The 12,870-nt window shown below is 39.6% G+C and overlaps 1 protein-coding gene and 1 long non-coding RNA gene across 4 annotated transcripts; one reads left to right on the forward strand and one right to left on the reverse strand.

Annotated features, from left to right (window-relative positions):
* Window positions 1-3,110: 3,110 nt before the first annotated feature.
* LOC144704732 (uncharacterized) lies at window positions 3,111-4,449 on the forward strand. The gene is made up of 2 exons (XR_013581892.1): window positions 3,111-3,345; window positions 3,751-4,449. It is a non-coding gene; the product is annotated as an uncharacterized LOC144704732 (long non-coding RNA).
* Window positions 4,118-7,852, reverse strand: LOC144704731 (transcription repressor KAN1-like). Of its 3 annotated transcripts, none has more exons than XM_078577252.1 (6): window positions 7,039-7,852; window positions 6,876-6,952; window positions 6,277-6,322; window positions 5,998-6,142; window positions 5,068-5,122; window positions 4,118-4,490 (listed from the first exon to the last, which is right to left on the reverse strand). In XM_078577252.1, exons 1-6 carry the CDS (start codon window positions 7,781-7,783, stop codon window positions 4,380-4,382), a joined length of 1,179 nt encoding a protein of 392 aa, XP_078433378.1. In that variant the 5' UTR covers window positions 7,784-7,852; the 3' UTR covers window positions 4,118-4,379. The 3 variants fall into 3 exon arrangements, 2 of the variants coding, with proteins under 2 accessions (XP_078433378.1, XP_078433380.1); XM_078577254.1 differs by having other exon boundaries at window positions 5,068-5,119; window positions 7,039-7,849; XR_013581891.1 differs by having other exon boundaries at window positions 4,397-4,490; window positions 5,068-5,195.
* Between the last annotated feature and the right edge of the window lie 5,018 nt (window positions 7,853-12,870).

The raw sequence follows: 12,870 nt of genomic DNA on the forward strand, positions 1-12,870 counted from the left end.
TCTAACCCTTGAGTGTGATTTCTATGAATATCTCCATTCTTTGATTATCAAATTTCTTATCCCATGGGAACATTTAAATTTTAGTATGAAATTCAACGAAATTAAAGTATTTATATCGTACATTTGATCAATGCTGAGTCTCTTTTGGAGATCTGACATACTTGTCACTGTCTGACTAGTTTGTGTTGTTTCATAGAAAGGATTCCCATCATGTCGATGTGATATTTTCCCCTAGCCTACGTTGGAAGTTCAGCAAAACAAGAAAAAAATTAATTACATTCGTACAAAACTGCATAAGTAGGCAATGAATCAGGGAACATATTACCGTATTGGTCGATATTTAATATTCCATCTATATTATTCAGATGCATTTTTATTTTTTCCCACCACTTGGAGAGCTTCCATGTGTTACATCTCCCCCGTTTAATAAAGTTCAATGGAGTTTTGGAATTTCTTTCTATCAGGCTTTTCTCATATCCTTTTAGTGCACATGTTTCTATCCCATCTAATAATGCTTGGCTTCCATATCTGTGGCAACGTTCCAATATTTACTGAAAGCCAATAACATGTTATGACTTGAATCTCTCAAAATACCTACCCGCCAGCCTTCCCTGGATTCCTCTTTGATGCACACTCGATATTGTTTTTTTTGAGTTACCACCGGAGGGTGGAAGCCACCTTATGAAATATGTTGTTATGGTGTATGATATAATTCCTGACTTGATGTTCCAATTTTGCAATTCTTGAAGCTTCAGTGTGAATGGGATTTTTTGGATCAAATAGTTTTCTAGGGTTTGTATTCCTTGTTTCACTTCTTGTAGTGTTGACCAATAACCTCGATTCTCACTTTCTAGTTTTTGTTGATTTTGATTCTTCAAACTTTCCCATGGAAGAATCATAAATGAATATTTTATTAGGAGGTTAGCTTTAGTCTCTTTTTGCTTCTCTTGAGTATGGTAATTTATCATTTCTGATAATGAGTGGATATTTGTTGTAACCATGTTTCATTTTTTTGAAAAATATTTCTATGAGTTTTTACTCATTTTCTATAAAACAATACATGTTCTTGTGTTTCAATTTATGGATGTCTTATGCAAAAGAGGTGTTTAAAGGTAATATGTTCAACTGAATTTTCCACATAAAAATTGGATTTTAGTGGGTAATTTTGGTAGTCCATATAGCCATGGCTTAGAAGTTCGGAGGGCTTATATGTTGTATCAGTTTCCATGCTGCCTTTCAGGAAAACTTGCAGTTGTTGTAGATGTCCATCTAGCTCTGTCTGGGGAATGTGTGATTTCAATATTTTACTCTTTTATAGCATGTACCATGACCTCCAGGAATCCACATCATAAAGGTATGATTCCCAATTTTTTCATACCATACACCTCACCATTAACTATTTATCATGCCTTCATACATCTGGGAGGTTGCATATCCAAACTAAACACATTCAATTCTCTGTCCGACTTTCCAGTGTATGACATAATTCATTTCTTGCATCATTTGTTGCATTTTTCTGACCCAAGATGTTACATTCCTGGCACTGCATACATTATCCCAATTTTCATGTTTGTCTTTAAGAAGTCTGGTCCAATGTGATGTTCTTGTATGAAAGAGACATCCTTTCTTCATTTTCATCACCCCCATTGCATCTTCTAATTTTCAAATACCAATACCCTTTTTTCCTTTGGATAGCAAACACTTTTTAGAGGATATCCAATGACATCTTCAACATGCATCACTGTTAGAATATAAAAAAATTTCTATTCCAAATTTAATATACTTTGATGTTTTCTTTGTTATATTATAAATTGAGAGGGTATGAATCAGTATACTGTATAAAACATGGTTAATAAAAAAAAGTACCCACCTGGGGATAAAAATTTTCCTTTCGATGAATATGGAAAACATAAATTTCTCTATAGTATCCAATGAATATGGGACAACCCAAATAAGTAAACTTTAGGGAGCATGTATTAAATGAAATAATTTTTTTTAGTTGGTTTTTCTGCTATAGCGCATCTTTTAGCAAGATAAAATGCACGTTTTTTCTGTTAATTTTTTGTCCTTGTTAGTTGTGATATGGTTCTAAAGAAATTAATTAGATTTTATAAGGGATTTTTTTCGTTCAAGAATATAATTGTAACTTTAGAAAATAAACAGTTTGATTTAATGGGATCACCATGTTTGGTTAAGAAAGAACCAGTTTTTTCTAAAGAGATGCGTTTGGAAATATTGTCTTAAAACTTCTTCAGCTAAAAGGAATAAACTCGGCGAGATATGGTCACCTTGCCTTGATCCTCAGGAAGCCTGGAAAAATGGGGTCCAATTTCCATCTACTATCACTAAAAAGTAGTTAGATTCAATCCAAATGCTAACCATGTCTTTCCATTCAGAACAAAAACCAAACCTTCGTAATATTTCAAACAGAAAAGATCATCTTATTCTATCATAAGCCTTTTCCATAGCTAATTTCAGAATGATATTTTGACCTGGTATTTTGTGATTTAATGTTTGACTAACGTATTTTACCGAGCACACATTTTTACAAACCCAAACTGCTCTTTAGAAATAAGATTTGAGAGAAGTACACTCAATCAATCATTCATAATTTTTTTAATAGATTTAACTATTGCGCTGAATAGACTAAGTTGACAAAGTTCAGAGAACTATGATGGGCATGGCATTTTTCGAGGTAAAGCTACAAACGTTGCCTTCCATGCTCCAGCAGGGTCAGGGGCATTTTCTGGATTCAATCGGTGAGTAGTTTCCTCTACTTTTTATGTTTTAGGATACTGCAACGCCCTAGATTATCACCTTCGTTCACTTCTCTAGGGATGACCTCTAGAACTGTATGATTGATCCTGATGTTCTGAGATGTAAGTAAGTTTTGATTGATGATAACAGCCTCTTTTCCCATTAGTTTGTCATTGATGTTGTATTTTTCCTGTATGATTGATCCCTGCTTTTTCCTATAACTAAAAATCTACCTATACGGCTATCTATCTTTCTATTTATCTATCCATCCATCCAACCATCTGTTTAGCTTACTCATTGTTGTTGGATTGTTTACCTTGTTGACCTCATGGGTTATGGGCATCATCGTCTTTTCCATGGGAGACGAGTACACTTAGGGTTTAGTGTGCTTAAGGGAGGTTATTGCTCGTCCCTATAAATGCATACGATTTAGGGCAACCAGCATCCTGTGACAACGCGCTGCTTACCTGGTCTTCCAGGTCCCTGAGCCATAGAGGAAGCTTCAGGCTTGCTGGATCCCGTTCGTACCTTTTCCAAAGGTGATTATAGGAGCTGAAGGTGTTGATTCCGCTGTTATGGCACCTCCAGGTATTCCCCTATATCCATCAATTGTGTCATATTAATTGTCCATTGTGCTTTGATGTGTTTGGTTGTAGATCTTTGGTTATTTATCCCTGCTGGCCGTACACCTTTTTCTGGCACATGATGGAAATATTCAAGTTGCTAGAGTTATTTTTTGACACATTTACTAGGGTTGAGAAACTGAGAAGTCTGTAGTTTTTGTTTTCAATTTCTTCAGTTTTTTTTTGCATTTTGAGTTTTTCATTAGGCTGCTCATCTCTCTTGACCCTAAATAAAAACCCACGTATGATCCTTGAAGAATATGCTGCCTTAGACCTATGTCTTCCATTTCTCCCTCACCTTTGCTATATCTTCAAAATACCTGTCTTTGTTCTGATGTGTGTAACGAGCTTAGGACTGCTTTTCCTACAGCAGTTTGGAAGTGATTGCCGATTAGTGGTATCAGAGCAAGGTTCATCTGTGGATTGTCGAGAGATGATGAGAAAAGGAGTGGAGACTATGTCAGGATCAAGTGGAAGGTCCTGCTTGGATAAAGATGTCGTCAACTGTCGAATACCTATGATGATCCTCTATGTGGGACGTCGATGATCACGCTGGTGATGGCATGGAAGATGACTCCGGTGATGGCATCAGAGGTGATTCGGACGAAGCAAGAAGAGCTAGTGACAGTGTGTACAGGAAAGGTGGTGCAAGGGTTGCCAGGGATGGTGCTGGGAACAGACAAACGGTGAAAATTACACAGTGAAGAGCGTCGTTGATGGCGCGAACAGCGTCGACGATGAATCAGGAGATAAAGAGAATGCATGTGAACTGTACAGCGATCATCTTCAAGAACCGAGATGAATAAGGTGAAGGGATTGGTGAGGTCATCCCAAAGATGGAGTAGTATGACTATTGCTAAGTGGGCTACGAGGTAATCGGCTTTGACTTGAGATTGCATGTGTGACTACCTTCACGCTGCTCCTCCTATGGCGGCGTGGGACTGATTCCCAACAGCTCTGAGTTACCTGGGCTGCTATATTTCTTTAAACACTTGAAATCTAAACCAAGATATCATCCGAAGCACCCCAGTCTGGTCTTCCAAGGGTGAACTCCAAATTAGGGTTTCTCTGATCTTGGACAGCCTGTTTCGGACGAGAGGCGCCCCCTTCCTGTACAAATCACATCCACATCAGTTTTCTAAAATTTCGTTCCTTTCGGAGCAATTACTGGGGACGGGAAATGGAAGAGGGAACTGTAGAAAGGTCTAATGTAGTTGACGTAGATAGACCAAATCATCATAAAACTCAAGTATGACAGACAGAGTGAACTAAGTAAAGTTATAAACATTTAATTTGATGGATAGAGTGAAGCTGATAAATGCATAAACACATAACTAGACAGAGAGAGTGAAGTAGATAAATTTATAAACATATAACTAGACAGAGAGAGTAAACTATATTAATTTATAAACATGTAATTTGACAGAGAGAGTGAACTGGATAAATTTATAAACACATGACTAGACAGAGAGAGTAAACTAGAAAAATTTATAAACACATAAACTAGACAGAGAGAATGAACTAGATAATTTATAAACATATAACTAGACAGAGTGAGTGAACTTGATAAATTTATAAAGATATAACCAGACAGAGAGAGTGAGCTAGATAAATGTATAAACATAAAATAAAACACAGAGTGAGGACACAGAGAGAGAGGGAGAGAGAGAGAGTACGTGATGGATACCTCTGCCAGCGAAGAGAAGCTGAGTGACCTTCGTGCATCGACTTCTGGGAACCTGCTAGAAAGGTAAATTGCTCCGTGTCGCTTAATATGACGTAATTCGAGACTAAACGGGGATACCTTGTACATAACTTTCTCCATGCGTAAAAAATGGAAGAGTAAGTAGTAGAATAAAATAATAAAACATGGCAGTGCATAGGCAAATTGGCATTCAGTGGCTTATTGTTCGATCCCAATACTTTAATGCCGTCAGAGGTATTTGCTCATAGTAAAAAAGTCTCCCTCTGAATGTTAAGAAAAGACAATGATAGGCAATGTGCAAACAGACGAAAGATATATACTGATTTACGTTCCTCTATGAAACCTACTATATATGTTTCGAATCCTCCAACTCCAGAAAAATGGTTTTCAAGTCGAATAATGGCACTTTACCTATCTCTTTCGTATTAATATCCTCCAAATAAAGTTTCTTTTTTGCAACGAGATTTGAGCGCCTTAGAAGCGTTAAATTACTCAGAGATTTTGAGAGACTCTCTAGGCTCTACTTTTATGATTTGTGCGAGGAGCAATTGTTTTATGTAGAGAAGGAAGAATAGTAGTGAGAGAAAAGTCTATCAAGGATGAATCAGATTAACCTCTGTTTGGAAAGTGTGCCACGCAGAACAAAAAAAGACAAACTACTGCGAGAAGAGTCAAGCAAGAGGACAAATCAAAACACTGGACGTGTAAAACGATTTTCCCCCACATTTGACGCCATACTGTGTAAAAGACATCTGAGTAGAAACTTCGTGGGAGAGATCGCCTCGGAAAAAGATAAACCGGAAATCTAGAACAGATTAGTGATGACGGGAGACGAGAGAAAATAATTGGGAGAGAGAGAGCGTGATTGGGAGTTAGCGCTAAAACAGGAAATAAAAACAGTAATCAAGTTACCTTGTGAAATTGTTCCACTTGCTGGCTGTGGATATGCGGGCGGTTGCGGAGAAGTCGGAGTCAAATCGGTGCGGGGCTGCAAGTATCCGTCTTAGGTTTAGATCTGAGATAGATGGGTTCTCCTCGCCGGACCCGTCAGATTGCCCTTCAGAGGAAACAAGCCACATTAGAAACGCGAAATAACACACGCACAGCGTAAGAGTTAGAGAGAGAGACAGATAAACAGAAGACGGAGAGAGACAGAGAGAGAAAGAGAGAGACAGCGAGAGAGAGAGATACCTGAGGAAACTGCAGGCTTGTCAGTGGACTTCACAGTTCTGTACATCTGCAAAGAGCAGAGGAGAAAAGGCACTCTTAAAGATGGAGTGGGACGGAAGGTCCAGATGTGGATGTAAAAGAAAGGCAGGCAAAGGAAAGGATTCGGCAGAAAGCTTCACAAATTTGACGCTGTGTCGTGAGGAGAAGATGGAGAAATACGGAGAACAAGCAGAAGCACGTGAAGAGAAGAAATGCAGAAAAATACGGTGAACAAGCTAAAGAAGCGGAAGGATCGCAGTTTACGATCTCTTGACATTTTAGAAAGACTCGCCAAGCAGGACTTCTATTATTTCGAAATGATGGCTACTTTCTCCATTCCTTCTGTGCATTTGTCAGTCTTCTTCCCTTTGTTCAGCAGGCCTATCTACTCATTCATTCACTCATTCAGCTACTCATTGACTGCGTCCATCGGTTATTGTGCCCAAAATGGATCCACAGAAGTGCATTAAAAAGAAGGGTACGGTGATAATAAGAAGATACCAAGAATGCAAGCGCCGGGCTATAACGACGACACTGTATCAAACTCGGTAGAATTCGAAATAAATTGATGGAAGATTTACCTGCAGATGACTCTTCACATGAGCTAGAGTGAGATCTTTTACATCCATTAGTTCAAGAACTGATTTTGGCGTTGCTCCTGGCATGACAAGCGGAGAAGATGAAAAACAATATATGATGAGAAGAGAAGTGGACGGATGAAGAGGGGACGAGAGAGGAAGTTACTCTCGTGCCCGCCGAGGAGTTCAACAGCGCGGACGAATCGGGCGTGCAGGGTGCTTGTCCATCTCATCCGAGGAGCTCTCGTCGCCCTCTTCGCTGATAACCTTGACACGAACCCTGCTCTCTGGACAGCGGGGCAGCCATCGAAATTGCCCAAGGGAAACTGCTGGGCCGACTGTTGATGAAGGCCGGGAAGATGATGATGATGATCTGGCGTCACATCGTTCATTCTCAGCCGCTGCAGTTGCTGATGATGATGATAATACGAAGGCCCAAGTGCAGCGGTTTCTACGTTATAGGAGAGGGAAGGCGGGGGAGAGGGCCAGGAACCAACTGATGGAATTTGCTGCCTGATTCCCGCCTTGGAATCGCCGGTTACGAAAGGAAAAGGGTCAGAACTATACACAGGGATTCCACATATCGGCGTTCTAATCTCGATCTCGGAGGTTTGAGAGGGGTTCTGTTGACAGAAGAGTGTTGGAGAATAGAGGAAGTCAGGTCGCCGGAGAAGACCGCCGGTGCGCAACCAGAAGGGGGCGGCGCCGGCGCCGTTGATTGGCGTCGGCGCGTCGCTTGGGGGGCTGATGTGAAGGGAGAGATCGGGGGACGGCATCTTCGAGGCCTCAGTTGAGATCCCTTGAAAAGGCATAGCTCGCGCTCTTCCCCTCCGTTTGTGACCCTTGTTTCTCCCTCCGTCTCTATCTATCTTTTTCGTACTTTCTTTCTCTCTTATACTGCCGCTTTGCATCGTCTACGCAGGCATATCGCCTTGTGACTGATTAAAGGGAGACTCAGGGCGATTGGCTACGCTGTGTTATTTCTCAATAGGTGACCCCACGATGCAGTGGACAGCAGAAGGATAGAGAAAGGTAGGTACAGAGAGAGAGAGAGAGAGAGAGAGAGAGAGAGAGAGAGAGAGAGAGAGAGAGAGAGAGAGAGAGAGAGAGAGAGAGAGAGAGAGAGAGAGAGAGAGGGAGGGAGAGAGAGAGAGAGATGTACTTCTATGTACTGAACTTAAATAAATGAAGAGGTTTCTTGAACGGCTCGGTCTTGTCCTGCAGATGGTATATATCGGAAAACGGCCCTTTAGAATGAGAGAAGTGGGGAGAGAGAGAGGATAAAAAGTTGCCCGAGAGTAAATGTAGTGGGGAAAAGATTAGCGTAGTCATCAACACAAGGGAACCGAAATTCTAGATGTTAGATCCCGGTCAGTCAACTCTGTCTCAAAGAAAAGATAGATGTGGCTGAAGATATTGATTCCCGAATAGGTATCGAGAGATACATAGTGAGTAATAGACAAAGAAAGAACGAGGGAGAGAACCTATGAATGGAGAAGAAACTTTGGTGTCTGGAATCCATGAGGCAAGAAAGAAACCCTGACTTTCTTATCGGCTTTGTTCCATCTCTCTCTCTCTCTCTCTCTTGCAGTTTATTATATTGATCGCACCCAACTGGTCCCTCTTATGTTGTAAGTATTGACCTGACATTGTTTGCCAAAGCCTCACGACCTGCCGGAAGTTTTAACTTCTTCATTCCCATCTTAATTTCCACTTCTGTTACAGCTACTTCAGATGAAAAATTTGGATCCAAACGAACTTATTTCAACTCAGCAGCCGCATGTATTTTAACGAAAGATCAAAATGGGCACTCGCACATAAATATGGAAATTGCTTCACATCTTTATACCTTTAACCTGAGTCTGGAAGGAGGAGATCGAATGTTTCAAAGTATAACAAGCTATGTTGATGCAACTAAGTCTCGTAGAATTCAAACGGAGAGATAGTAATTTTAATTTGGTAAGAATTTTTTTCTTGTCCCAAAATTTGGGTTCACCAAAGTTCTCCTAGATCAAACAATAAATTAGAAAGTATTGCGTTGACTGCAAAAAAATAGAATATGAATAGAACTACTGACAGCCACTATGTCTCTATTCTCTCTGAGGTCCCCACTAGTAAAGAAGGCTCGAAAGAGAGCTAGACCACTATTTCTTGAAAACCCCAGAACGTGCTCATGCCCGCAATGTGAAAACCCCAGAAATCTGTTCTATCCTATAAAAAAGGCAGAGCAGCATGACAGGAGCTCATAAGCATGGAATATGCTTAATTCCCGTGACTCCTTGACTCCGCCATGAGTTGATTCGCGAGGACAAGGTAAGGAAAACTGTAACAAAGTTAGTAGACATTATCTACATGTATTATCTAGGACAGAGGACAATAGAACACTTGATTGTCATCCCTTGAGGTGACTGGCATAACTCAGAGACTTCCGGTAAGTAGATCGCCAGCCAACAATCCGCAATTCAGATAACTCTTTTCAACGTACCCCGAAGCACCTTAAAGTAGCCTGAAACAGGACGATTTCAGAACCCCCCCCCCCAAAGCATATTTGGATATATTCCTGCAGCTAAGAACTAAGAAACAATGTAAAAATATTGAAATTTAGATCTGTGCAGACAGAGTATTAAATACCTCCCTGTCTGTTCGTTGTCACGCTCGTGTCATACAAACCACATTTATGAGACGTGAAAAGTCGAACGACGCTAACTCAGTAAGAAATAAAGATGGGAGAGAGAGAGAGACAAAGAGCTAGACAGAGAGATCCCTCGAGTAGGCTCGAAGAAAAACGGCATCTTTGCTACAGCAACAGGCTGGTCATAAACAGTAGAGAGAGCAGGAAGAGGAACTCCACCGGCTATCAAGAGCTACTATGCGTTAAGTTTTTGTACGGTGGTATTATAAAAATAAAACCCTTAAATCCGTGGGGTACATCCAATAGCTTAAAATATCTTCTGAAATTGTTTTCACTGGCGTTCACTTTCTACTCATTAAGCTTCATAACAGAAAACAAGTTCAGGCCATTGAGATCAGAAATATGCTTTTAACACTATCATATTTTTTCGATGCTCTTAAAACCATTAAAAGTTCAAGCGATTTGTATACATCAGAATTATTCGTTGAACGCTTGTCAAAAGTAATATTTGTCACCTTTTGGCAACAGCATCTGATGCGTCATAACCAATATATGGTCAATTGCAAATCCAATATGTGACTGAATAGGATTAATTATGAATAAAATAATTGTTTCAATATTTCTTTTTCGCTGAAAACAAAAAAATTAGAATCGTTTTACTGGAAAATATTTTAGCTAGAATAAATCGCAATTTCTTAAGTATAATCAGCAGAAAAATATATTTATATTTGGGACGGGAAATTTGTCAAATAATATTTTCCATGGTCTCGTCCTTGGTTTACATTATATGAATTTGAATATCACAACATGCCACTCGAATCACAGAAGCTGAGTGCATTCGATTCATTGAACTTCATCTGATGTTGCAATTGGCTTTTAGATGATAAAATCGCAAAAATGATACTCTCAAATAATTAAAAAAAGTTTTATGTGACTCTCAAATATTTTTTTGTAATTCACAAATCATCGAACAAATATTATGATCTATTTTTGTATATTATGGAATTCTACCGAAATATACTACGGATTCGGAGAACAAAAAGCTCTGTTACGGGGATGCCTTCTACTATTTAATTTGCTTTGTTGACGCCCCGACCAAACAGATTTTCAAAAAAAAATACCACGGCTAATGCGGTTAATCTAGGATGGCCTGTAGAAACATATAGAATTTCATCATATTAAATTGCCGTTGCGTGAAGACAGAGGACCCGGATTCATTCAATGGGTTGTCCACATTGGGGAATTTATGTATAATCTACCCGCCTGCGTATTAAATGCAATCAGGGATGGGTATTATTTTGTCTCTGTGAACGACTGAGCAAGAAAAGGGAAAAAAATGTGTTTGAAATAATCAAAACAAATGTCAGCAGATGGACCCGCGAAGTTGTCATGTGAACCAGATGGGGACGTCCCTCATTTACTCGATCACTAATTCTCTACATCTCCCAAAATTGATGAAAGTAAAGTAGCAAATACTGTTAAGGCACCGTCAGTCGCCCTGTCTATCCTCTTATCCCCGTCTATCTCTTTTGCTCTCTGTTGTTTCAGCCTAAATGGCTTGATGATGAAGATCGTGAGATGCCCCTTCTCTCTTCTTCTCCTCTTTTCTTCTCCACTTCTATCTTCTTGGTTTCGGGGCATCTCACGTTTCTTAACAAATACTCCTGCCTTTCCGATTTTCTTTGGTGGGTTCTCTCACCAAAGCTTCAGTTTTATTCAAGTTTATAAAGGAGTTCATTTTGCAGTCATGATTAAACATCGATAGGATCAAAAAAGCAGTAAGGATTAAAGACTATTATTTGGTATAAATACATCCACGGGTATTAGTTTCTTTGGGTAATGAAAATCGATTTCCTCTTATCTCTCTCTATCTCCATGTCATCTTATCTCTTCTCTTCATCTCAATTCAAATTCTTCTCGTGAAATTCTTCAGATCCGTCCTGCTGTTCTCGCCAACTTCCACATCAGTATCTACCACGAATCAGTTTCCAGTATAAGCGAAGGCAGACATGCAGAACCAAAAAACACCGACACTGAAAAGTCTATTGATGTCTGATACCGCGTTTTCTTTCTTCATCATCGTTATTGTCTGCCCTTTGAACGATAAGAACGATTGCGATTGGTGACAGATGAAGTTTTCTCCCCCTTCCTCTCCTACTTTAAAACTTAACATCATCTTCCTACAAGGAAAGATTGAACAGATCCGAAAGCATGAGATATAATGCAGACATATCAGAGAGTGGAGAGTAAAATAAGCTCTTTGTACTATCCGCTTCTCTGGTTCGCTGTAGTACTTTCTTTGCACTATGATTTTGAGAAAAAGTCACATTTTAATGCAGGTCCGTCATTCAAGGATTCAGCATTCTCCATCTCTCAAAAACTGGGGAAGAAAATACCTTGCTTGTTCTAGACATCTGATCTCCACCATGTTGAAGAGGCAAACGTGTATGGATCATACTAGACATACGAGATAAGTCGTATTTCTTAATCATATGTCTAGATTGACCTGTTCGATGGGCATGTATCTATGATATCTCTTACCGGTTTTAAAATTTATGGATCTAACGGCACGGCATCTAGGTTCAGGATCAACATAGGTCTTTACTGCAGAGACAGAGCGATGATGCAATGTATTTCGCATTTCGGAAGGCCAGTCTCTCCCTCCACCTCTCTTTCTGCCTCTATCTTCTATCCCGTCTAGATTCGCAAATTGAATAATATCAGATTCTTCTCTAAAGTGACAGTTTCGGAATTTACGTGATCGATCTGCGAGCATCAACTATAGAAAGTGAAAAAGAAACGTAACATTACGAGCTGTAGAAGTTCCATCTTCTAGTGGATTCGGTAGTTAGAGTATGAAGATACATTAGAAAGTGGTCCTCATTTTTTAAGTGTTATATTTCAGCAGAGAACAGAGCAGAGAAATGAAAACAATATCATTCGTAGTAATTGTTGGAACAAAAAAGGCCCGCGCCTTGTTTTGCACCAAGGGAACATGAGAATCGAGAGAGTAAAGGAGATTGAAGAACTACACATCTGTGCAACAAGCACATTACACGCACAATTATATTGCAAGTATTACACCGTTTCAAAGCAACTTTACAAAGAAACCTTTCAAATAAATCCTAAAGACAAGGAATAGAAACCTTTCTTGAAATACTGTAAGAGTTGCAACTCTCTATCCTGACTTTTCAAACCTTTACTGCCACAACCGTCGGGTGTTAAGATTATTTCCCAACGGTAGTAAGGGGGAAAAGGAAGATCAAAAACCCTTGCGCTTTTTTCGTTCCAGGAATGAATTATTTTCTGCGTGTGAGAGAGGGACTTCACAAGAGAATATTTGGCCAGTGAGATGATTTTTATTCA

Source organism: Wolffia australiana, chromosome 6 (assembly GCF_029677425.1).
Source record: "Wolffia australiana isolate 7733 chromosome 6, ASM2967742v1".
In the NCBI taxonomy this organism is placed as follows: Eukaryota; Viridiplantae; Streptophyta; class Magnoliopsida; order Alismatales; family Araceae; genus Wolffia; species Wolffia australiana.

What these genes read in the sequence shown, in the direction of transcription:
- LOC144704731 (XM_078577252.1), bottom strand. Translation starts at nt 7,783, where the DNA reads ATGCAAAGCGGCAGTATAAGAGAGAAAGAAAGTACGAAAAAGATAGAT. An exon ending in ACTCCTCGGCGGGCACGAGA is followed by an intron (nt 6,953 to 7,038) that starts GTAACTTCCTCT and finishes TTGTCATGCCAG; the next exon opens with GAGCAACGCCAAAATCAGTT. An exon ending in GCTTCTCTTCGCTGGCAGAG is followed by an intron (nt 4,491 to 5,067) that starts GTATCCATCACG and finishes TGATTTGTACAG; the next exon opens with GAAGGGGGCGCCTCTCGTCC.